Source organism: Octopus bimaculoides, chromosome 11 (assembly GCF_046866305.1).
Source record: "Octopus bimaculoides isolate indiv1 chromosome 11, ASM4686630v1, whole genome shotgun sequence".
NCBI classification, from domain to species: domain Eukaryota; kingdom Metazoa; phylum Mollusca; class Cephalopoda; order Octopoda; family Octopodidae; genus Octopus; species Octopus bimaculoides.
The window spans coordinates 54,384,056-54,409,791 of record NC_142938.1 but is presented as its reverse complement, the minus strand read 5'-3'; the positions used below and the strand labels follow the sequence as shown (position 1 = coordinate 54,409,791).

Below are 25,736 nucleotides of genomic sequence, written 5' to 3'. Positions count from 1 at the left end.
TTTGTTCACTGAATTTATAAAGAAGAGCATTGACTCTCATTAGATTAATTAGTTCAGGTCCTCAGCTGATGAGACAGAGCAATGTCAAAATATCAGCTGTCCCAGAGTCCCTTACACCAATGAACCTTATGAACACACATCTGTCATAAGGGAGAAGTTGTTCTCCTGTGACGAAACACAACAGTGATTAACTTATTCGCATTTGAATCTGCTAGAACTAATTAAAATTTAATATGCAAATCATTGTGTGTATGTGTGTGTGTGTGTGTGTGTGTGTGTGTGTGTGTGCGTGCGCACACGTACATGTGTATATAGTGAAGGCACATGACTTAGTGGTTAGAGTATTTGCCTCTCGACCTTACAGTCATGAGTTCAATTCCTGGCAGTGCATTGTGTTCTTGAGCAAAATATTTATTTCATGTTGCTCTAGTCCATTCAGTTGGAAAAAGTCAGTGGTACATGCATTTTGATAAACCAGCCTTGTCACATTCTGTGTCATACATATATATATATATATATATATATAAATTGGAAATGTAAAAATAAAAACAAAACACAAAGGATTCTGCGGTACACGTGTTTCAAGCTTTATAGTTGTTGCATCATTATTGGTATATAATTGATAGTATAAAGCTATCTTCAGCCGCAAATGTATTCTTTCCCAAGAATTATATCACATAGAAGAAGTTAAAGGAGGAAGAAACATGAGAGATAAAAGGTGAGATTCCGTTTGGTATTTTCTATTGTAATATACCTCGTAGAATTCTTAATTTGATATATTTACACAGAAGTTCCTTGGTACTCCGGAATCCGTCCATACTGTGCCACAATTCAGTGTAGAGTGAATGCTAAATAAACAATACTAGTTTATATTAGCTAGAAGGATAGTGTTAAAAGAGGGAAGAAGTTGGTGGTTAAAACAATATAACAAAATGAAATAATAATATAAAATAAAATAAGGAATATAAAATACTAAGAAGAAAAATACAGATATTCATACAAAAATAAAAGGAGTCAAATATATATATCAAAATAAGCAACAAGGATATCCAGAGGTAATGCAGTACGATTGTTTCATGCAACTCCATTTTGATCCTATTTTCAGTCAGCCATTGTTGATTCCTTTTTGCTGTGTGGCATGGAGCCCCATCTTCCATGAATAAAAACTCATTTATCATTATGCTATCGTGTGAATACATCGGAAGTAGTCTTTGCTTAAGTATGTCGATATATTTTTCAGAGTTTATGGTTCCAACACATTCGATCACCTCAGAACGACCATTGCTGGTGACAGCTCCCCATACCATTATAGAGATACTGCCATGTTTCACAGTTAGTTGGAGTCGTTTCAAATCAAATTCTTGATTGGGAAGCCTCCAGACCCAAACACGTCCAATGTTTGAAAATAATGTAAATCTGGATTCATCTGAGAAAGTCACTATCCCAAAATGAACTGGATTTTTCTGACATCTCCTTAGTCCATTTCTTTCTTTTCATGATATTAATTGGTTGAAGGTAAGGTTTTCTTCTAGCTGCTCGTCCATAATACCCAAGATTATGGAGATATGTAACACACGTTCTTGGACTAACTTCTAGCTGTTTTGCAACATCAGAAGCCTTCGAACGGGGCTCGTTTTCCACAATTCTCTTCAAACAGCGAAGCTTCCTTTCTGAGGGCCCAGGGCGGCTGGGACAAGAACCTGTTGATTCTTTTCCTTGGCTTTTGAATTGCACTATAATTCTATTAACAGCAGCAAGAGGAATTTGAAGATTTTCGGCAATTTTTCGCTGGCTAAGTCCAGCCTCAGATTGCCCAACAATATGACCTCTTTGGAGATCTGACATTTCTGCTCAATTTTTTGTGTGTGGCATGGTTACTCTTCGCAAAGGTTAAATATAATGGCACCTGGAATGAAAAAGAATAATTACATTGTAAATTCTACACTGCTGAAAACATATTAAGACACTTAGATCAGAAATTCTGAAAATTAAAGGTGTCTATTTACTTCCTGCATGTCTGTGTGTATATATATATATTAAAAAAATCTATCTGTCTACCTATCTATTTATCTATCTGTGTGTGTGTGTGTGTGTGTACGTGTGTACATGTGCGTGTGTGTGTGTGTATTTGTGTGTCTATATATATATATATATATATATATATATATATATATATATATACTACCTTTCTTTCCTTCTCTGAGAGTCTGCTAATACTTTGTATGTACCACTTCCTCACATTTTTTTTTCTTGTGTTTGTTCTTTGCTTTTTGGGGGATTTATTATATATATATATACTATCTTTCTTTCCTTCTCTGAGAGTCTGCTAATACTTTGTATCTACCACTTCCTCACATTTGTTTTTTTTCTTGTGTTTGTTCTTTGTTTTTTGGGGGGATTTGTTATATATTGATATATATATATATATATATATATATCTATATATATATATATATCATAATAATCATCACGTCCACTTTCTTATTTTCCATACTTGAAAAGGTCGGGGGAGTCTATTGAGGCAAATATTCTATAGCTGGATGCCTTTCCAGTCACCAACCCTCATTTCACCATGGCCAGAATATTGGAAATGAATGACATGGCTTGTATAACAGTGACACTCATCGCAATGTCAAACAGAGACAGAAACATAACACACACCCACACTTGCACGTGCATGTATAAACAAAGGGTTTCCTCTTACTATATTCACTCAAAAGGTCCCATGCTATAGAAGATGACATTTGCCTAAGATTCCATGCAATGGAACTGAACCCGAACTATATGCTTGGGAAACAAACTAGCAAACTTCTCACCATACAGTCATGCCGACACCCATATATATATATATATATATGGGAGAATATACAAATAATAACAACAGACGAGGACAGGTGGTGTAAATAACAAAAGTATATATTAGTATGACGCTCGGGAATATGGAAAGTCTTTGACGTTTCGAGCTACGCTCTTCAACAGAAAGAATACGGAGACAAGGAGAAAAACACGGAGAAAATATATATTATATTATCTAAATATATATTATATTTTCAATGTCCCTCACATCATCTAAATTACATTCCATTAGAATTAAAAACAATACAAAAAAACACTGCTGACAGTTTAACCATTGTTAAAATGACAAAACCACAAACAGTAGGAAATGATTTGCACACTGAAAAACAGATTAAAATATTTTTGAAAATGTTTAGCTGTGCACTTAAACAGTTTACATTTCAACCACATGGTTGTGGGCTCAGTACCAAATTGTGTGGTACCTTGGGTGTCTTCTATTAAAGACCTAGTCTGAGCAAACTTTGTGAGTGGATTTGGTAGATGTAACTGAAAGAAGCCTATTTTACATCTATATATATATATATATATATATATATATACATACACGACAAGAAATAATTATTGTCTCTTTTTATGGAGACAAAAGGATTTATAGGACTGCAAAAAAAGAAGTGCTCAAATGAAATTTGTGTATATTTGTGTATATATTATATTATCTAAATATATATTATATTATCTAAATTTGTGGTACTCACAAAAATGCTCATTTGGTGGACCAGGCTACAAACTGTGTAGTAAAAAAATACAGAGTGGTGTAATGTATAATACTATGCAGTTGACATCCAGTATATATTTTTACATGTTGTTGGCTGTGAAATAATCATAACCTTACAGATATCAGCCCGTGAAATAAATATATTCATCTCCTACCTCCCGATTTTCTTTATATTATCTATATATATGTATCAACATCATCACCATCATCATCATTTAACTCTTTAGCATTCAGATAACTGTATCAAATGTAATGCTAATTTATTCACATCATTTATTCCAGCATTATCTTGTAGCTTTGAGATTTTGATGATGTGAGCCTTTGAATGACATTGTAGGGCATGTGCAAAAGGCCAGATCTGGCTGGTGTAAAGATAAAACAGATAGAACATGTCGATCAGATATGGCTATTTTAACTCCATGCAATTAGTTGATGTAGATTTACATGCACTGTACTTGCTTTGAATCGGGTGACATAAATACACGTGGTTGTATCTGCCATGTTTTTCTATCCATGTTTGTATACTAGTTGATAAATATCCACTATTCCTTACAGAATTGATAATAGCAGCCGCTGTGCAAATTTCAAAGAATCTGATAAGTTTGTTAGACTCTTCATATAGATATTTCCAACTCAGTTTGAGACTTCTATCACCATAATACTATAAAAGGAATGTAACATAAAAATTACAATGAGCTCAGTTCCTATACTGAGCTGCACAAAGAGATGATGCATCATAAACAACAAACAACTTGAGGTAAGTTCTTCATCCCTCAAGCTAATGTTTGTGATAAACTATAAGGTAGTAACACTCATACCACTACCAGCCAGCACCCAGTAACTAACATTTTTGTGGTAAGGACATACTCTTACGATATTATAATTCTTATTAATTGCCTAAAGTATTCCCAATGAGATGTTTTTGTGTTTTTATGTATCTATATTGTACTGTGTGTGTTTAGAATTAGTTATTTTTATGTATAAAAGTGATCATGCTGCTTGTTCTCTGTTATTTTCTTGTGCTTCTGTTTATCTCTTTCTTTTCACCCAGTAAATGTTCATAGGAATGCAATCTCACTAGATGATGTGAAAATCAATAGGAAAATTAATTTTGCATTACAGCTAAATTTCTAGGAATGCATTACTTCCATAAAGCGAGGAATTCCTAACGAGAGTCATTATGCCAATATAATTAACATACACACTGGTACAATTCCACTCCTTTTCTTTATTATTAGTCAATTGGGAAAAAATATTGGTTAAAAAACAAATTAGTTAGATATTTAATCAATTGACTAATAATGAAAAAAAGGATTGAAATTGAATCAGTATGTGTGTGTTAATTATATTGGCATAATGACTCTCATTAGACAAAAGAATCTTGCAAACCAGATACAAAAATGAAATATATATATATATATATATATATATACACACACACACACACACATACAGGAATTCCTCACATTAGCAAGTAAAAAATTGGCTGAAAACAAAATTTCATGTGTGTGTGTAAATCATCTAAGAGCCCATAAATCAGGGAAAAATGCACTTGTATATTTGTCAATAGAGTGAGTATATTATCCAAAGTGTACAGTATTATATATCCATTACACCCAATTCTTATCAATCAGTTTCATGCTAGGGATTCAACAGAATGTTTAATAGAAGACACTTACCCATGGTACCACACAATTTGATACTGAACCCACAACCATGTGGTTGAAATACAAACTGTTTAACCACACAGCTACACATTTTCAAAAATATTTTAATCTGTTATTCAGTGTGCAAATCATTTCCTGCTGTTTGTGGTTTTGTTATTTTAATAACGGTCAAACTCTTGGCAGTAATGTTTTTGTATTGTTTTTAATTCAGATGGATTGTAACTTAGATGATGCGAGGGACATTGAAAAACCCTAACCCTAACCCTAAGTAACAATTTGATTATGTAACTCTACACTCATCAGAGGTAGCTGATATTTCATTCTATATCAGCTACTTCTGATGAATACAGGGTTACATAATCAAATTGTTAACACTCTGTTGAATCCTTAGTGCAAAACTGATTGGTAAGATCAGCCATAATGAATATATAAAACTGTACACTTTGGATAATATAAATATACACAAATTTCATTTGAGCACTTCTTTTTTTGCAGTCCTATAAATCCTTTTGTCTCCATAAAAAGAGACAATAATTATTTCTTGTCGTGTATATATATATATATATATATATATATATATATAGATGTAAGATAGGCTTCTTTCAGTTACATCTACCAAATCCACTCACAAAGTTTGCTCAGACTAGGTCTTTAATAGAAGACACCCAAGGTACCACACAATTTGGTACTGAACCCACAACCATGTGGTTGAAATGTAAACTGTTTAAGTGCACAGCTAAACATTTTCAAAAATATTTTAATCTGTTTTTCAGTGTGCAAATCATTTCCTACTGTTTGTGGTTTTGTCATTTTAACAATGGTTAAACTGTCAGCAGTGTTTTTTTGTATTGTTTTTAATTCTAATGGAATGTAATTTAGATGATGTGAGGGACATTGAAAAAATGTTAAAAAGGAAGGGGGCAACAGTTAAAAGAATTTGAGTAGCACTGTTTGAGAAGACACTGTTCTTTGTTACAATTAATCCTCACTACCATCTTATCTTATCTTCTTCCTGGCTACTAACACCCATTCTTATATAATGCAGGGTAGCCATATATTTTGTCTAAAGCAAGACACCTGTACTTGTTTCTTTATCATACTCTAGCTTCTCAACACCATGCATAAATACCCCTTCACATATGCACACTTTGTCAAGCAGGATTTTACTTTTACCTGTCTTGTAACTTACTAGGCAACCCCATTAGTACCAGTGGTATGAAAAAAAAGCACCCAATACACACTGTAAAGTGGTTGGCATTAGGGAGGGCATCCAGTCATAGAAACTATACCAAAGCAAGCATTGGAGATTGATGCAGCTCTGCAATTCACCAGATCCTGTCAAACTTTCCAACCCATGCCAGCATGGAAAATGAACATTAAATGACAATGATGGTGAAGTTTGAGATTTGGAAATGCTTTGTCAAAATTCTCAAAAGTAATCCATATAAACTGATAACAAAGGGAAGGAGAGTGGAAAGGGGTTGCAGATCAGATATTTGTAGTAAGGCAGATGTGTGGGAAGTTTTTTTGCGAAAGGGAGGGATGTATATTGGGCCTTTATGGATGTGTGAATAGGGATGCAATGTAACAGGTGCTGCGGTTGTATGGAGTAGATGGTAGATTGTTGACAGCTGTACAGTTTCTATAAAGAAAGTTGAGTGTACGTTTGGGTGAGTGGTGAAGTTAGTGAGTGGTTTGATGTGAAGGTGGGGGTTAAGACAATGTTGTGTGATGTCTCCATGGCTGTTTAATCTGTATGTGGATGGTGTGGTGAGAGAGGTGAGCGCTAGAACCTTTGGTAGGGGAGCCCAAATAGTGGGAGAAAATGGAGAGAAATGGCAGGTGACTCAGTTGTTCTTTGCTGATGATACAGCACTGGTGGCGGATTCGGAAGAGGAACTGAGGAGACTGGTGGTAGAGTTTGGAAGAGTGTGTGAGAGGAGGAAACTGAAAGTGAATGTCGCTAAGAGTAAGGTGATGAGATGTTCAAGAGATGGAATGGCTAGTAGGGTGAATGTGAGTATAAATGGTGAGATGTTAGAGGAGGTGAGCATTTTTAAGTATCTGGGATCCCATGTAATTGCAGATGGGGGGGGGGGGAAGCTGAGGAAGTGGGATATAGAGTGAGTGAGGGGAGTAACATAATTGGAGTTGTGAAAGATAAAAGGTTGAGTATGAAAGCGAAAAGAGGTGTGTATGAGGGTGTGATTGTGCCGACAATGTTATATGGTGCAGAGACGTGGGGTCTGAGAGAAGCAGAAAGGAGGTGACCAGATGTGTTTGAGATGAGATGTTTGAGGGTTAGGTGTGACACAGATGGATACGGTGAGAAATGAGGAGGTGCAAAGGCAAACAGGAATGAAAGAAAATCTAACAACCAGAATGGATAGATGAATGATGAGGTGGTTTGGCCACATGGAGAGGATGGATGAGGAGTGGATGGTAGGGAGGGTGATGAAGGCAGAAAGGGTAGGGAGCAAAACTAGAAGCAGACTTTGGTTTCTGTGGATGGATGGAGTGAGGAAAGTTTTGGTGGTTAGAGGTGTTGGAGTGAGAGAAGCAAGAGAGTTTAGAAATGATAGGAAAGCTTGGAGAGTGTTTGGGGATGGATGAGTGAATTGATGTTGCTCAAAGGGGTATGGAATCACCATGATGCAGCAGGGTAAACCAACATATGCTGTTGGGCCCCAGTGGTGATGTTGGAGGTTGCGTTCAATGCCTTCACCCAAGCAAAGGACGGGGCTCACCTCTTTGAGCTGGGAAATGAATGGAATGCCTGGTGGGTGTTTTGTTGTGGCTACCCCTCCTATGGGGAATTAGGCCTTGGTATATATAAAACAAAACCATAGTGTAACCTCAACACTTTGGCAATAATTAAATCTAAGGTTTTATAAACACAGGTTGGCATTAGGAAGGGCATCCAGCTGTAGAAACCATGCCAAAACTGACAACTGGAGCCTGGTGCAGCACTTAGCCTTACCAGCTCCTGTCAAACAGTCCAATCCATGCCAGTATAGAAAACAGACATTAAATGGTGGTGGTGGTGGTGGTGGTGATGATGATGATGATGATGATGAGGAGGAGGAGGAGGAGGATACAAGTATCACTTTGTCAGCATTATAATAGCCCACTAAATTAATCCCAGTGTTTTTATTATTATTATTTTATTACTATTTATTTTATGAATCCAAGAAGGATGACAGGAGAAAATAGAAAATAGAAAATAACACATTGAATGTTTCATCTCTCTGCAGTGGTTTGTAAGATGTTTGAAGGTCATCTGAAAACCGTCTCTGAACTAGTTATCTGAGAAGTGGTTTATTTTAAAACTTCTATTTGGTTTTACTTTAATAAAATTTAGAAATAAGTGGCAGCAGTCAGTATTGTTCCTGTTCTGGCCTAAATAAACAAAGTTGCAATGAGAGCACATAAGTGGTTATTTTAAGGAAAGTTGACAATGAGAAGTTTTAATCTTAATATCAAGAGAGATAAACAAATAGAAATAAAAGAAACAATTCAGCACACTTATTCCTCATCCTTCTCCTGTTACCTGGTAATATCAAAGACTCAGATTTAAACTTAGCTCTGCAAACTAAAGAAGTATTCTAGGACACCTATTTAATGTTAAAAAGGATTCAAGCTTATAACTGATGTATTAAGATTCTATCAATATTGTAAGACTCCTTGATATGTCATTTAATCATGGAAACAACTCTCTTGTTTTCTTTATAATAATTAGAACACCCATTTTTTTTTTTTAAGTATGTGGAAAGACATTCTGGCAACAGAGGTTAGATACAATGGAAAATCCTATGACAATAAAACATCTCATTGTATTTTATGAACATCCTGCTAAATGGAAAATCCTGTAGTTGATTACGTAATAATGGGCTTGAGGTTTTTTTGATGGAGATAAGTAAAAAAAATGACATCTTTGTAAGACAATCCCGAAAATTTAAATAAATTATATTTTCAAAATTATTGACATTTTCATTAGGTACAAGAAAACAGATAACTGCCATGTTGTTGCATTCATTCCTTTCCCAAAAAACATTATTGAAAAAAGAAAGTAACATTTCTTCAAGTGTTTATCAAGTACAAGTTCCGAAGTCAGTACCAATATAAGTATTTTGTGTTAGTTGCTCTCTTTTTCTCCTCATAAATATTTCTTTTGTCTTCTTATTTGAGAAAAGACAAATTTCAGAGTGGAAGAATAAAATAGATTAAATTTAATTTCAGTTTCTTAATTGCATTCATTATATGAAGTCAAGTTTGTTGGATTTTAATTTGAAACAGGGAGACACCAACAAATATTTAGTCTAAAAGTACTTTGACTGAATTATCTCTAGCACCGGCTTTCTCTTAATAATATCAATTATATCATTGATAATTCTTGACAATTAGACTTAGATACAATGGATGTGGTAAACTAATCTACCAGTCAGTGGTTTCTGTAAGATGCATGAGAAATGAGCCAACCAGAAACTCATGTCTTGATATGTCTATGATCTGTGAAGATGATGACAAAATGGTTATATAGTTTTAGCGACCAGCTACAATATAGCTAAATGGATTTGAGACCAAATTCTACATTTTTATGAATTGTCAAGCAAATTTCTGGTGTATTATTTTCTCCTCTCTGCACTTGGAGATTAATGAGAATGAGTGGACCTCTTGATCTTTTGCTGGTCGTGGAAGGGACAAGACAAATAATTCCGGTAGAGTCTATTGCCCTCATTGACCTACTTTAATTAGCAAACATAAAAACACAAGCAATTTAGTTATCTCTCTGTTTTTGGCTGGTTGCAGCCTGGGTAAGGAGTGAGCCTTCTTGCTATGTGTGTGAATGTAGACTTATTATTTATATCTTTCTACATTTCTCTAATAGTAACAGACATGAAACTGTCTATCATATAGAATGGACTACAGACCCATAGAATATATTTTACTGCAACAATTAATTATATATTGCAACAACTAATATTATAATCAACTTAATACATGACTATCTTCATAATTCTTATTGTTCTGTTCTTTAATCAATTCTCCAATGCATCATTTTAATTCAAATCACTGTTGTTACATTTTAGTAACTGCCGACTCAAGAACTCAAGCCTTCTAAACCAATTGCAATCTGTTGTTACAGGCAGCAGCTTTCTACCCAAGATTCAAGAATTGCACACCTAAAACAGTTGCACTAATTTCATCACGTGCAGCATTCTGTGAATTGTGATGACGCGGGTTCCAGTTGATCCGATCAATGGAACAGCCTGCTCATGAAATTAATGTGCAAGTGGCTGAGCACTCCACAGACACATGTACTCTTAACGTAGTTCTCGGGGAAGATTCAGTGTGACACAGAGTGCGACAAGGCTGGCCCTTTGAAATACAGGTACAACAGAAACAAAAAGAAAGAGTGAGAGAAAGTTGTGACGAAAGAGTACTGCAGGATTCCCCACCACCCTAATTTCATCACAGGTTGATACACAGAAATTGTTACTTTTGACTTAAAAGAAGTACAGCCTTCTCTTCAACCAAACATGCAATTTTCTATGATTGGAGTTGAAGTTTTTTAACAGTTAAATCCTGCTTTTAAAAACCAATGTGCACCTGTCTTAACATGAAATGCACAGCCTCCAACTAATAAACAAAACATGCACTCTGATTGAATTCCATAGTTCCATGCCAAAATCCCACAGACAACTTTTATCTTGCCACAACACAAATATTATCTACCAAAACAATACAGCTAATTGCCATGCACTCTGCAGAATAACCAAATTACATCCCTGCATATTTCTCCAGGATCAACAACTTAAACTGCAAATACAGAGAAATAACTGCTGTTCATGCAAACATCACCGAACCTATGGAAGCCCATAAACTCTACTCTTTCAACAGCCACACACTTTTCATCTTGAATCACAAAGTACAAATCCTGCATTTTCTGGCATTCTTCCACATATTTTGCATACATAGACTATCAAGAATGTTTTCCCCCTTTGCATGTACCTATTCTTTTCTTACATTTCAGCACAAGCTTTTTAGCAAAGGATGCTCTTCCCATCAAGTTTGTTATTTGATTTTTCTTTCCTTCATTTAAACTATTTTGTACTGTTTACTATGCTGTATGCATTGCAAACTTTTATTTGTTACATGTTTATTCAGCAATAAATTGTTTGTGCAATGTCTCATTTTCTGTGATGACTAATTTTCCTTGAGAACTCATTTTCCATGAAGACTCAATTCCACAAAGAGATTCATATGCATTCATATTATTTTTATAATGTATTTTTCTTATTGGTTGCTTGTATTGCCCATTTCATGCACACATATTGTTTGAAGTATTTTCATTGCCTGATTTTCACAATGTTTTCTTTGCAGCTTTCACAGATTTACTTATTTTTCCACAGGTTGATCAGTCTTTTCGCCATTCCATATTTTTTGTAAAAAAAATATAATGTTCATATATGCATGCATGCATACTTACACACTCGCATCACAATATTGTGCCTTTATTGACATGTTTTTCCATGTTTGTTTGATTATGCTCTCTGCACCCTTGTTTCTAGACACAACTTCACTCTGTAAGACCCCCATGTTAGTCACAGTATACATACAAAAAGTTTGCCTGTCTTTCCCAATGCACCAGCAAGTCACTTGCGCTCAGTACCAGACTCACTTGGCCTCTCTACTGAATGCCAGAGCCAATTGGCTTCTGCACGTTTTTTAAGGCACTTAACACAGCATGCAGTTCTGCCTGAAAATTTTCAAATTATATCTACACTCTCTCACCCCCAGCTCCTTTCAATGAAAGTATACAGCTGCACCTTTCTTTTGCATGTGTATACACAATCCGTTACTGAATCACATGCATGCACACTTAACACTGTCCAAAGCCAAAGCCCAGACTGTACTTTCTGCACACAAAAAGATATTGAACTATTCAGACCCACTCAAATAGATTCTTGTCCCATATACATCACCTCAGTTTCTCCTGATATCCATGATTTTTCTTGACCTGGTATCACATCAATCTATAACCTCATAATTCTGAACATTCTTCAATTTTTGCATAGTGAACATGCCTGCAATTTTTCCCAGTATTGATCCTTTGTCTTTGATAAACTATGTGGGAGGAAGAGTGATTTAGCAACCAGCTACAAGCATAGCTAAGTGGGGTCTTGAATCCACATTTTTATTAATTGTCAAACAAATTTCTGGTCTTCTCTCTGCAATTGGAGATTAATGAGAATGAGTTGACCTCTTGATCTTTCTCTAGTTGCAGAAGGGTCAAGACAAATAATTCTGGTAGAATTTATTGTTCTCAGTTGAAGTACTTTAATTAGCAAACCTATAAACACTAGCAATTTACCCATCTCTCTCATTTTGGCTGGCCACGGCCTGGGTAAGGAATGAACCTTCTTACTATGCAAGTGAACATAGACTTCTTATCATTTGTGTTTTTTCACATTCCTTTTATCCTGTCTTTCTCTAATAGTAATAGACTAACTATCATACAGAATGGCCCACAGATCCGTGGAGTATATTTTACTGCAACAATGTGTACACACAACGATGCAATGACATCATTAATTTTTATATTATAACAACCAATATTACAATCGGTTTAATAAATGGTCATCTTCATAATTTTGTTTTGTTCTTTAATCATTTCTCAAGTACATCATTTTCATTTAAATCATTGTTGTTACATTTTGGTGACATCATCATATAGTCATTTATGGTTGGTAAATGTCCACTTCGTAATAACAGAGTAATCTTTAGTATCACTTTTATTTATTTATTTATTTATTTAATGCCTTGCATACATGTTTTTTTCCATATTTGTAAGAGTGGCATTTCTTTTTTGTTAGAACAAGGGTCTACATTGCTGGGTCCTTTACTACAGCTAACATTCTGTTATTCCAGCTCATTGAGTTTTAGTACATCTATCCTTGTTTACCCTTATTCATTTATCACTGATCTGGGATAACATGGTACAATTCATTGTGAACTGTGTAATGCTTATTATGGATTAATTTGTGATAACACAGGTTGGTGGTTAGTCAAAGATTCAGCTTGGACCATAAAAATGCACCCCAGCAATCATACACAGTTCTCAGTTACCCAGAATGTACTGACTATCACTTGTGCTAACATGACTGTACTATGAGGGTGTTTATTTTTCTACAGATTAACATACTCTTAGGACATCAACACAGGATCAGCAAACATGAAAAATATGAAAGCACCACTCTGATCCTAACAAATGATGCAGATGAATGTTCTCTCTACAGGAAAAAGAAGAGATGATCAAAACAATGCATGATTGTAAAAGTTTTTTAATTGTGGGCGACAAGTTTGGTGTCAATGAATCTATTATTTGTTTTATTTATAAAGTAGGTGGAGATTATTAATTTACGACCGTATTAATTGGAACCAATCCCTTTCAGTAAATGAGGATAGTCAGTGTGAATAAGTTTTATCAGTTGTGCTGTGAGGAATTAAGTTCAAGAACTTTGAATGTTGGTAACAATTGTCAATTTTTATTAAAGATTTGAAATCAATATTATAATACATAAGATTCATAATAAAAAGCTCATTAACAATAATTAGGAATGAAAAAAGAAAAAGAATTGCTGGCAAAGCTCTTTTTGGAGTTTCTTTTAACAGAAGTAAATAAAAAGTGTCATATTTGTAAAGATTGGGATGCGGTTTATGAAAAGTTTAATCTTGAAAGTCTCTATCTAAGAATAATTCCCAGTGTTTTATCGTTGTTTTAACATCCACTTATCCATGCTTGCAGGAGTCAGATGGAATTTGTTAAAGTAGATTTTCTATGCCCAGATACCCTTCCTGCTGCTAATCTTCACCTGTTTCCAAGTAAGGTAATGTTTCCTTGTGACCAGACATGCTTTCACAGAGGGTTGGAAACAAAGGAGACAGTTTGCATTACAGTGACACTTGCTTACAACTATCATGTGATGTCAAAGCAAGGAGACAATAATACATGCTCACATACATATATAAATATAATGGGCTTCCTTCAGTTTCCCTCTATCAAATCCACTCAGGTGGTTTTGGCTGGCTCTTGGCCCAGAATAATGTGGTTGAGAAGTAAACTGTCTTACCACACAGCCACACCTGTGCCTAATAAGGAATATAAAGGAAAACTGGTCGGGATACAGTATTAAGTGGAATTAGACTTTTTAAAGAATATCTACGCTAACAATAAGCTGTTTTCAAAAGGAATATTGATAAAAATATTTATGTAATACAAGTAGTGAAATGCGTGAATTTATGGCAAAGGAAACCATTAAAGAAGTTTCTTGAAGAGTAAGTTGCATAAATTCAAACACTAGAAAAAGTCAGATTGAGGGCTTTAATTTTTGAAGAGATAAAATGTCAAGGACGATGTTATTCAAGAATCATTGAAACAAAAACAGCATCAAGAATTTGGAGATGTAATGAAGCAACAGACATACTTAAATAATGGCACAGTCAGCTATTTTTGCGACTGGGATAATGACAGTCTTTTCACTAAGACAAAATTTACCTGTACAAAATCAATGCATGAGGCTACTAGAGATGAAAATAATTTTTTCTGAGATCTAAGTAATTTTGATTTAATCTACATAAAATTCATGTGCATGGTTATGGGCAGTGCACTTTCTTTGGTAAGATAACTGTGGGGATGAGATGAACCAGAAGGAAAGGGCTGTGACATCCAGCTGAGGGGTTCCACAAGAACAGGAAGGCAGAGAGAGTAAATGAAGGAAGCAAGACCAGGGTTGTCCTCTTTTCAGCCAGGGGCAGTGGTGGTGAATAGACATGAATGGATGAGCAAGTGTGCAGGAATTGGTAGTAGCGGCTGCTATTGTTAGGTAAGATGGGTAGGGCAGGTGTTTGCTAGATAGTCAACAAGAGGTAGATGAACCATATTTTATTCCCTGCATTACAGTTCCCTCATACCACAATAACAAAAAAATACTTGCTACTTAAAATCAAAAAAGAATTGTAGAACCATTAACTAGATTCTAAAACCTTATCACATTCTCTTAGACAACAATGTTATAAAAATGGTAATTAAGTTATTTAAAAATAAAGAATTGAACAATGGAAAATTTAAAGACATTTTGAAAGATTTTGGAGTAGAATATGGTATTTTTTTTAGGTTAACATATGACAAAAGGAACCTATTCAAATTTCTTCTTTCATATTCCCTAGCATAAATCCACATCTCTTTTTACTGTACTCCCACTCAATTAAAGGGGGTCTTAGTTTAGCGAACTACATAGCAACCCACTAGTGCAGGTACTATGAAAAAAGCACTAAATACACTTTGTAAAGTGACAGGCATTAGGAAGGGCATTCAAACAATAGAAACTATGCCAAAGCTGACATTGGGGCCTGATGCAGTCCTTCAACCCATCAGCTCCAACCCATACTAGCATGAAAGATGGATGTTAAATCATAATAATGACAATTATGATGATGACTTGAAACTTTATTTGAGAAAAACTAAAGGCATATGTTCAAGTACTATTTTGAGCTGAAAGTGACAGTATATATTTTTATGGATGTATATGGATATTCTTCCTGTCACCAATGCTCACTTTTTTCTAAGTAAGGTGATATGTTCTCATGGCCAGACATGTTTTCACAGAAGATTGGAAATGAAGGACACTGCTTATATGATGGTTGGCTGAGTGGACTGGAGCAATGTGAAATGAAGTGTTTTGCTCAAGAACAAAATGCATTATCTGGTCCAGGAATTGAAACCATGATATTGCAGTCCTTTTTCCATATTAAATTCAAGCTGTATGATATGACATCTTTGGTGTCATATCATATATCCAGAGATTCTTATAGATTTGCCATCTCCACCCTGTAAAAAAGTTCCTACCCTTGTTATAAGGTAAGCTTAAAATTGTTTTATAAAATGAATTTATATACATTATTTACATTTGATGGATATTTGTCCTCATCTTGTTTTGTTGTTATCACATTTCGGCAGATGAACCCTCAAGCCTTCATCAGGTGTCTTTGGGAAATTTCGAACTTGGGTTCTCGTTTCTAAGGTATTTTTCGATATTATTATTATTATTAAGGTCACTGCTTGGAATCTTTGGGTTAGTAGCCCATGCTCTTAACCACTATGCCATATGCTTGGGCAAATAGCATAGTGGTTAAGAGCACGGGCTACTAACCCCAAGATTCCAAGTTCCATTCCAGGCAGTGACCTGAACAATAATAATAATATTGAAAAATACCCAGGTTTGAAATTTTCCCCAAGACACCTGATGAAGGCTGGCGGGTATATCAGCTGAAACGTGTTAACAACAAACAAGATGAGGACAAATATCCGTCAAATGTAAATAATATAAATATGTACATAATTCCTCATCTCTTAAATATAGAACTGTGAATTTTATATATTTAAATGACATTATAGGATATGTATAAATAGTATAGAAAATATGAATCAGCTTGAAAAATATCTAACAATTGCTATGAAGTAAGAAACAAACAAACAGCCATTGTTAAAATATATAAAATGATAGAGACATTTAACTTTCAATAAATCCCTATTTACTTGCAATAAATACATCTGAAATAATGATCTATTATTTTATTACTTCTGTTGATAAAATGTAGACACTTAACACATTGTTAATATAGAGCTCTAATTGATGAATACATTCACAATAGCTAATTTGTGTCTTGTAAACAAAAATCTGTCAAACTGTGACGGCTTCAAACTGCGTCAACAGCATATTAAGGATTTGAAAAAACAATGAGAAGCACACATAACCTAGATACTGCTTGCCAGAGAATTTCTATGAATTAAGACCTTGAGAACATCTTGCAAAGCCAACCCAATTTCATTTGACCGTTCTGATCCACATCCACAAGCTTTCACGCTCTAATATGCTACAGTCATTAATCTTGCTATAGAGGAGATACATGACTACCTCACATTTTGTAAAGAATATGGACAATGAAATAGTAAGAAAGATAATGTGGGTAATTTCATAAGGGTGTAGGAGGAAAGTAACAAATGTTTAAAGGTGAAGGTAGAGGTGGATGCAGTGAGTGATGAAAAAGGGTGGGGATGTAGTTGATGGTAAATATCAGAATGGAAGGGAGGAGGTGGAAGAGATAGAAGTGTTTGAGAGAGGAGGAGGTGACAATTAGCAGCACATGAAATTTGGGAGATGGGGTGCTGAGTGTGAGAATAAAGAGGGAGGGTGAGAGACTGTGGGAGAGATGGAGATCAGAAGGTGGCTAAAGTAAGTAGGGCAACAAAGATGGAAAGATCATCAATAGCGGATATGAGGTGTTGAAAATGATAGCAGAGGTGTTAAAGATGAAATATGGAACACCTAAGGTTTAGCTTAGACATGGGATGGAGACTACTGAAGGTACAGAAAGTGAGGTGATCGTTGGAAGTAGCATGGACAGGGATGATAATAAAAGTGAGGTTATTGGTAGTGCTAAAGTATGTGCTGATAGTGCTCTCAAATGATTGCAGCAGTTGAGTAGTACCATAGTTAGAAAAGTGATGGAGGGATGAATATTAGGAAGATGAGATGTGTATGTGTCTTTCATGAGGTTGCTTGATGTAGCCAAATTGGGTATAGGTCCAGCATGGACAAGAATTAGCATAATACTTGTAGTATCTCACTATCACTGTGATGGGCGAGTCTTCTTGAGCACAGCAAAAAGCCAATTATTTCAGTTCTTTGTCCTCTGCTCTGCAACACACAACATCTGGAGATCAGTCCTTGCCACTTTGTCCCCTGTTTTTGTGGGTCTCCCTCTTCCCCAAACGCCATGAATCTACAAAAATACAAAGTGAATATCAACAGCATCAATCTTACAAGTCTGCAATAATCTGTAAAGACTTGGATAAAAGTTTCTATTAAATTATAGGTGCAGGAGTGGCTGTATCTTAAGAAGCTTGCTTCCCAACCACATGGTTCTGGGTTCAGTCCCAGTGCGTGGCACCTTGGGCAAGTATCTTTTACTATAGCCTCTGGCTGACCAAAGCCTCGTGAGTGGGTTTGGTAAATGGAAACTGAAAGAAGCCCGTCATATGTGTGTGTAGGTATTTGTGTGTCTACATTTGTCCCCCACCATTGCTTGACAACCGATGTTGGTGTGTTTACATCCTTATAACTTAGTGGTTTGGCAAAAGAGACTGATAGAATAATCACTCGGTTTACAAAGCATAAGTTCTAGGGTTGATTTGTTTGACTAAAGGTGGTTCTCCAGCATGGCTGCAGTCAAATGACAAACAAATAAAAGAATAAAAAAGAAATAGATATACAACCTGGATTTTTAAAGATAATAAAATTGTTATAATTATGATTTTTTTAAGGAGCATTAATAATAAAAGTGAAGTTAAACGGCTGAAGCTGGGAACCAGATCATATGCTTGGTATTCTGAAATATTTCTTGAACTCAACGTCACTTGACTTTAAAAAGACAACAATGATAAATGTTTCTTAAAATTTAACACCAGGTCTTTTAAAGAGATGAAGACAAGTTGGAAGTCTGTTACGTATTTGAAGGGGTGGAGATGGAGTATATGTAATCTGGGTATACCCCCACTTAAAAATTTTTTTTTTTTTTTTACGGAATCCTATGTTTCAGACCATGGAGAATCCGATTCTGGAAAATTTTTTTTCAAAAATCTCAATTTCAAAATTTCGATCCCCCCCCCCCCGGTTTTTATATAGATCCACAGGGTAAACCTAACCCTAACCCTGACCCTAACCCTAGTTTTGTGAGATTTGGCTGTTATTTCTAGCATGTAAATAGCCTGCTTGGTGGGGGGGGGGGATTGAAATTTTTCAAAAATTTTTTTTTCAGAATCGGAATCTCCATAGCCTAAAACGTGGGATTCCGTAAAAAAAATTAATAAATAAGGGGGGGAAAGGTTCAGATTACATATAGTCCATCTCTACCTTTGAAGGAATTAATATAATACAGTAAAATTAAACCAACTGGAGACCGAATTTGAAAGTATATATACAAATAATGGTAATCTTCTCTCACAATTATGAAAAAAAGGATGAATTGGTGTTTTAGCTCACATTAATAGAAAAAAACAGGGGATTTTATTCATCCAAGGTTAGTGGTAGGGGCTGGCAGTATAGGATCATATTTAACTTATCACCGTCATTCATAAACAGAAACAACAGCAGCAGTATACAAACATTGCCTCAGGTGTATATTGTACCATCAAAGAAACTTGTTGAGAGTTGTCTCTTGAAGGTAATTTATAAATTATAATTAAAATATAATTATTTCTAGTTTTATTTTAATGGTCCTGTAAAAGGTTGATAGTTGCAATAGAGACATTAGTCTCTCTCTATCACCTTTCAATAAAATTATATATTAAGAAACAGTAGAACAATTAACAACATAATAAAAATAAGTTTTACTTTTGGTGATGCTTGGTTTTACAAATAATGTGACATTCAGCTCAGCAGCCGCTGGTTTACTTGTATTGGAAGGTTAAGAGCTTCGTTGATGCATGCCAGAGGAGCAAGTAGCTGTCACGTCAAAGTGGTCGCGCTCAAGATTGCTTCGTTGAGGAGTAAGGTGTTGTCACGTCGAAGGCATCATGCTGAAGAAACTTAGAAAACGAAAGTAACGCTTTAAGTACTGGTTTTACTATGCATGCGCACTCGAGGGGCTTCTGGGAAGGCTAGTCCCTTGCACATGCGTAGATTGTACATCCTTAATGGCGGCCATAGTTTCGCGCCACTACAATCCCTACATTAAATAAGTTAACATCACTTTGATTATTGTTTTTCATGTGTTATTTACTCTCTAAAGTATTCTAATTTTTGACACCCTCACTACTTCAGCAAATACGTTTTGATGCTGAGGCCAGAATAAAGCAGAAAATGCCCCAAACTGTTTCCTAAACATACCAAGATAATTGTTTCTACTTTTGGCTCAAGACCAGCAGTTTCAAGGAGAGGGAATTGGTCGATTACATTGACCCCAGTTCATGACTGGACATTATATTTTAGCAATCACGAAAAAAAAAAAAAAAATGAAAGCTCAAATTGATTTGGGCGCGATTTGAACGCAGAACGAGTCGGAATAAATGTCTCCTGAAAGTACGACACGCTAACAATCCTGCCAGCACGACGCCTACTAACGTTGTTTCTTAAAGGGGTGAGCTGGCAGAAACGTTAGCGCGCCGGGCGAAATGCTTAGTGGTGTCCCGTCTCTGTGAAGTTATTGCGGGAGTCTATATTAAAGCGTTTATCGAATTGTTGCCATTGTTATTGATTTGAATTGTTGCCAAAGTTGTTAGTTCGTTAATTGTTGTTTTGTTTCCCATTGTGGAAAATGGAGAAGACGCCGGAGGGCAGGCCCAAGTTATGCGGTCGCAACGAACATAGGAGTAGATGTGCAAGAGTTGGAGGTCTGCGAAATAAAAGTGGAGCCTAGAAAGATGAAGGAGAGTGAAAAACTAATCACCAAGGAAGGTAATATTCTGAAGCTAACGCCACCTGAAGATTTATCGGCCAACGTGTTAAAAAGAACGGTAACATTTAAAACAATGAAGGTAGCCACAAGAAAAATAGAGATTGCGCCGATAGAAGCCATAGAGGAATGTATAAAGGAATTGAGAAGACTTACAACCTACATTACGAGAGGGAGGAGATACGCCACTGTGGAGGTGCGCTTCACAACAGAGGAAGAAGCAATAAAGCACTCCACAGAGGTTAGAAGAATGGATGTTCCTGCCTTCATACTGCGGCAAACGTGTGGTCAAGGTGCGAGTGGATAAGGTGCCACCCGAATTAAAGGAAGAATGGCTGATGACAGCAATAACATACAATATGAAGGATGGGAAGAATTTGAAGGCTACCAGGATCCAGAAAGTAAACTATTGGGGATACGGTATTGAATTGACAATACAGGCAACTACGGAGAATTTGAACAGTGTAGTGGATGAGATTGTGCTGCCAGAAGATGTAAGAGTGAGAATAAGTGTAGAGGGAAGGCCGCCGATATGTTTCCCATGTGGAGAGAGGGGTCACATGAAGGCGTGGTGCGCCCAAAGAGTACAAGCTGAACAGATGGAGAGTGTGGACCAGATCATGATAACAAAAAGAAACGGAGAATGGATTTACTATGGTTAAAAAGAAAAGAAGGAGGAATGAGTTCTCCGCCAGAGAAACAGAAAAAGAAGGTGAGAAAAGAAACTGTGATGGAGGTCAGGAAGAAAAAAGGGAAAGTAAAAAGAAAGTGGAGTTACCAGTAAAGATACCGGTTGTCGCAGTGGAGAAAGATTCGGAAATACAACTGCAGGAAGGAGAATTGGAGAGATTATTTAGGATAGAGGAAGGAAAAACAGAACAAAAAGTACAAGATAAAGGAAAGAAGATACGAGGAGGAGATGGTGTGTGGTATTATGTGACATACCCAAAGAATGTAGAAACAGAAATAAAAGTTAAGTTTCATTCAACAGTAAGAGTGAAGGTGCCTTCATACGTCTACACAGAGGATATGAAGGCAATACTGATTGAAGAAGAGAACTACAGAAAGTTGAAAGAGATGTTTGGAGATAGCGTTGACAAACCAGGAATGGAGGTGGAATTCAAGGCGTTGCCACCAGTAGTGAATCTGAGAGATATTGAACCACTGATGAAGTTCTACTAAAAGAGAAAAATAAGGTATGTTAAATGATATTATTTTTAGGAAAATAATGGTGATAAAGTAGGAAAAAAAAGAACAATTGTAGACAGTACATCTAATGGTTCAAATGGTACCGCATGGGAGTGGGGCCCGTGTGGCCATTTTCATTTTTTTCATTATTGTATAATTTCATCCCATTTACATTCGTTTTATGTTTTTCGTCCCCACTGTGGTCTTGTCTGTCCTTGTGGTGTCCGCATCCGTGTTTAGGGCTTTATGCCAAATAAAGAAATCGGTATCCCGTCTCTGTCAAGTTATTGCGTGAGTCAATGTTAAAGCGTTTATCGAATTGTTGCCATTGTTATTGATTTGAATTGTTGCCAAAGTTGTTAGTTCGTTAATTGTTGTTTTGTGGAAAATAGAGAAGGCGCCGGAGGCAGGCCCAAGTTATGCGGCCGCAACGAGCAAAGGAGTAAATGTGCAAGAGTTGGAGGTCTTCGAAATAAAAGTGGAGCCTAGAAAGATGAAGGAGAGTGAAAAACTAATCACTGAAGAAAGTAATATTCTGAAGCTAACGCCACCTGAAGATTTAACGGCCAGCGTGTTAAAAAGACCGGTAACATTTAAAACCATGAAGGTAGCCACAAGAAAAATAGAGATTGTGCTGATAGAAGCCATAGAGGAATGTATAAAGGAACTGAGAAGACTTACAACCTACATTACGAGAGGGAGGAGATACGCCATTGTGGAGATGCGCTTCACAACGGAGGAGGAAGCAATAAAGCACTCCACAGAGGCAATAAGGACAGAGGAATGGGTGCTCTTGCCTTCGTACTGCGGCAAACGTGTGGCCAAGGTGCGAGTGAGTAAGATGCCATCCGAACTGAAAGAATGGCTGATGACAGCCATAACGTATAATATGAAAGACTGGAAGATTCTGAAGGCTACAAAGACCCAGAAGGTGAACTACTGGAGATATGGTATTGGATTAACGATTCAGGCAACAACGGAGGACTTGAATAGTGTGGTGGATGAGATTGTGCTGCCGGAAGATGTGAAGCTGAGTGTTATTGTGGAGGGTAGGCCACCAGTGTTTCTCATGTGGAGAAAGGGGCCACAAACAGAACAGGAGAAGAGACATGAGAGTGTGGACCAAGTAGTACAGGACAAGGCAACAGAAAAAGAAACGGCGAAAGGATTCACTATGGTTAAAAAGAAAAGAAGGAGGAACGAAGGTTGAGTTCTCTGCAGAGAAGCAGAAAAAGAAGAGAAAAGAGGTGAGAAAAAAAACTGTAAAGGAGGGCAGTGGGAAGGAAAAAGAAAGTTAAAAGAACGTGGAGTTACCAGTGGAGAAAGTGTTGGGAACCCAACTGTATGAAGGTGAGATGGAGAGACTATTTATGGAGGAAGAAAAGAGAGAACCAAAAGTCTAAGACAAAAGAAAGAAGATACGAGGAGGAGATGGAGTGTGGTATTATGTGACGTACAGAAAATGTTGAAACAGAGAAAAAGATAATCAAGTTTCATTCAATAGTAAAAGTGAAGGTGCCTTCATACGTCTACGCGGAGGATATGAAGGCAATATTGATTGAAGAGGAGAGCTGTGGAAGATGTGTGGAGATAGCATTGACCCGCAGGTGTGGAGGTGGAATTTGAAGAGTTGCCGCTGGTAGTGGATTTGAGAGATATCGAACCACTGATGAAGTTCTACTAAAGACAAAAAAAAGTATGAAATTAAAGGGGAAAAAAAAGAACAATTGCAAATAATACATATAACGGTTCAAATGGTACTGCATGGGAGTGGGGCCCATGCGTCCATTTTCATTTTTATATAACTTTCATTTCATTTACATTCGTTTTATGTGTTTTGTCCCCACTGTGATCTTGTCTGTCCTTGTGGTATCCCCATCTATGTTTAAGACTTTATGCCTAATAAAGAAATCGGTATTTTCTCTGTCTTTACGTTCTGAGTTCAAATTCTGCCGAGGTCAACTTTGTCTTTCATCCTTTCGGGGTCGATAAATTAAGTACTAGTTGCGTATTAGGGTCGATCTAATCCACTGGCCCCTCCCCCAAAACTTCGGACCTTGTGCCTAGAGTAGAAATGAAATTTGCTTCTTATCAACTTTAATTATTTAACACTAATCACTAATTATTCTTTCAAACGCAACGTGTTAATTGCCACTTCCTGTATATCCGGTGTGTTTGCACAGAAATTTTAGAAACTAAGTCTTCGTTTTCTTTTTCAAGTGTGTTATACTATATGTAACGGTATTTTTGACATATTCACAGTTTTTTTCATATTTTCTTTATATATCCGGGTCATAAGCGAAGCATTTTTTTCTCTCTTTATTTATTCTGAAGATTTTCGTTCTGGTTCATTTCGAATGACAGATGCCAATATGATGTTGTTGTTGGTGTTGTTATTATCTCGACCATGATCTGACTGAAGTTATTCTTGTTTACTGTGTCAAAATTCCAATCTCGACTAAATATGTTACAGAAAGACACTATGGAACAATTCTTAACAGCATTTATTCTGACACTGTTGTTTATTCACAACTCCGCCGAGTGCCCTAAACCTAAATATATTGTAAGTAATAATGCAATAATTTCACTTCATCAATTTATGTATTTTTATCTTCTTATCCAGATATTTCTTCTTCATCTTTTGAAATAACTTTCTTTTTATGACTGTTTTTCCAAGTTTTTTTTTTTTTTTCGTTTCAAATCTCTACGTACTTTATTTTCTCGTCAGTGCTATAAATTTGATAGTCTTGAAATGAGTTAGCAGCGATTTATTTCTACGAACTTAACCTGTTTAACCATTCTTTACGTTCTGAGTTCAAATTCCGCCGTGGTCGACTTTGGCTTAGAGTAGAAAAGTATATTAATCTATATACAGTTAATAATAATACAGTTGACAATAATCTACAAGCAACTGATATTTAATTATGCGATAATTAAGTTAATCGCAGTATAATTTTAGGCATTCTTTCGTTAACACGAGTGCAATCAAGCATCACTCATCTTGTATTGACACCTGTTGGATTATCAGAGCATACTACCAACAACCACAAGAGTTTCGCTCGGTCAGGCCTGCTCGAGCAGACCCAAAACTAACTAAACGTATCCCAAGAATGACCATTCTGTGTTTTCCCTTTGAGCAGGGAACCCCAAACCACGTTCTCCACGTGTCCTTATCCAAAAGCAATTAGGAGGAATTTGAAAAAAAGTTGGCTGCTATTTCTAGCGGGTCGAGCGCTTACGCAGAGAGAGCCCCCCTCATTTGTTTGTCAAACACTAAAGTAAACAAATAAGACGTACATAGATGTAGTTTCAGTTTTACAATATTTACATTTGGTGAAGAAACCTAATTTGCTTCCGCACCCCCGGAAACCTGACGTAAATACTCGCGCGCACGCACGTACACACACACACACATATCTAAATCAGGATTTTGGGGGATCATTTTCTGACGGGCTGACCCATTAGAATCTTTTGTGTGGGAACATTAGGGTAAATATTTCGTAAAGAACCCGTTCTATCCTCGGTGTGGAATAATTTATTTTCCACAGGTTTTTTTCGGGTGCATTCAACGTATCTCACCCCAAAACCCGCCGCAAGTCACTTTTTTTCGGGAAAAGAACCCTTTCTTTTCCCAGGGCTCTGAGTTTCCCACCAACGGAGTTTTATTTCGCGGCTTTTTTTTTCTTTTCAATGTTATTTCGCATGCTTTCAACGAATGTGACATCACGCGTAAACGACTCCTTTCTACAGAAAAAGGAAAGATTTGGCTGCTATTTCTAGCACGCCCTGCTACC

General features: G+C 36.3%; 2 protein-coding genes across 4 annotated transcripts in view; one reads left to right on the top strand and one right to left on the bottom strand.

Annotated features, from left to right (window-relative positions):
* Positions 1 to 563: 563 nt before the first annotated feature.
* LOC128249090 (uncharacterized) lies at positions 564 to 20,455 on the bottom strand. 2 transcript variants are annotated; one of them, XM_089360041.1, is made up of 3 exons: positions 19,695 to 20,455; positions 17,930 to 18,084; positions 564 to 1,906 (listed from the first exon to the last, which is right to left on the bottom strand). In XM_089360041.1, exon 3 carries the CDS (start codon positions 1,843 to 1,845, stop codon positions 1,423 to 1,425), a length of 423 nt encoding a protein of 140 aa, XP_089216167.1. In that variant the 5' UTR covers positions 1,846 to 1,906; positions 17,930 to 18,084; positions 19,695 to 20,455; the 3' UTR covers positions 564 to 1,422. The 2 variants fall into 2 exon arrangements, with proteins under 2 accessions (XP_089216167.1, XP_089216168.1); XM_089360042.1 differs by lacking the exon at positions 17,930 to 18,084.
* A 1,306-nt stretch (positions 20,456 to 21,761) lies between these two features.
* LOC106873178 (uncharacterized) overlaps positions 21,762 to 25,736 on the top strand; it is a 47,919-nt gene continuing 43,944 nt past the window's right edge. The window contains exons 1-2 of one of the 2 annotated variants that reach the window (XM_089360038.1): positions 21,762 to 21,950; positions 24,277 to 24,505. In XM_089360038.1, coding sequence (XP_089216164.1) covers positions 24,407 to 24,505 — 99 coding nt within the window. In that variant the 5' untranslated portion in view covers positions 21,762 to 21,950; positions 24,277 to 24,406. Of the gene's footprint in view, positions 21,951 to 24,118; positions 24,506 to 25,736 lie in introns of those variants that run through there. The other variant, XM_014920410.3, reaches the window with a different exon arrangement.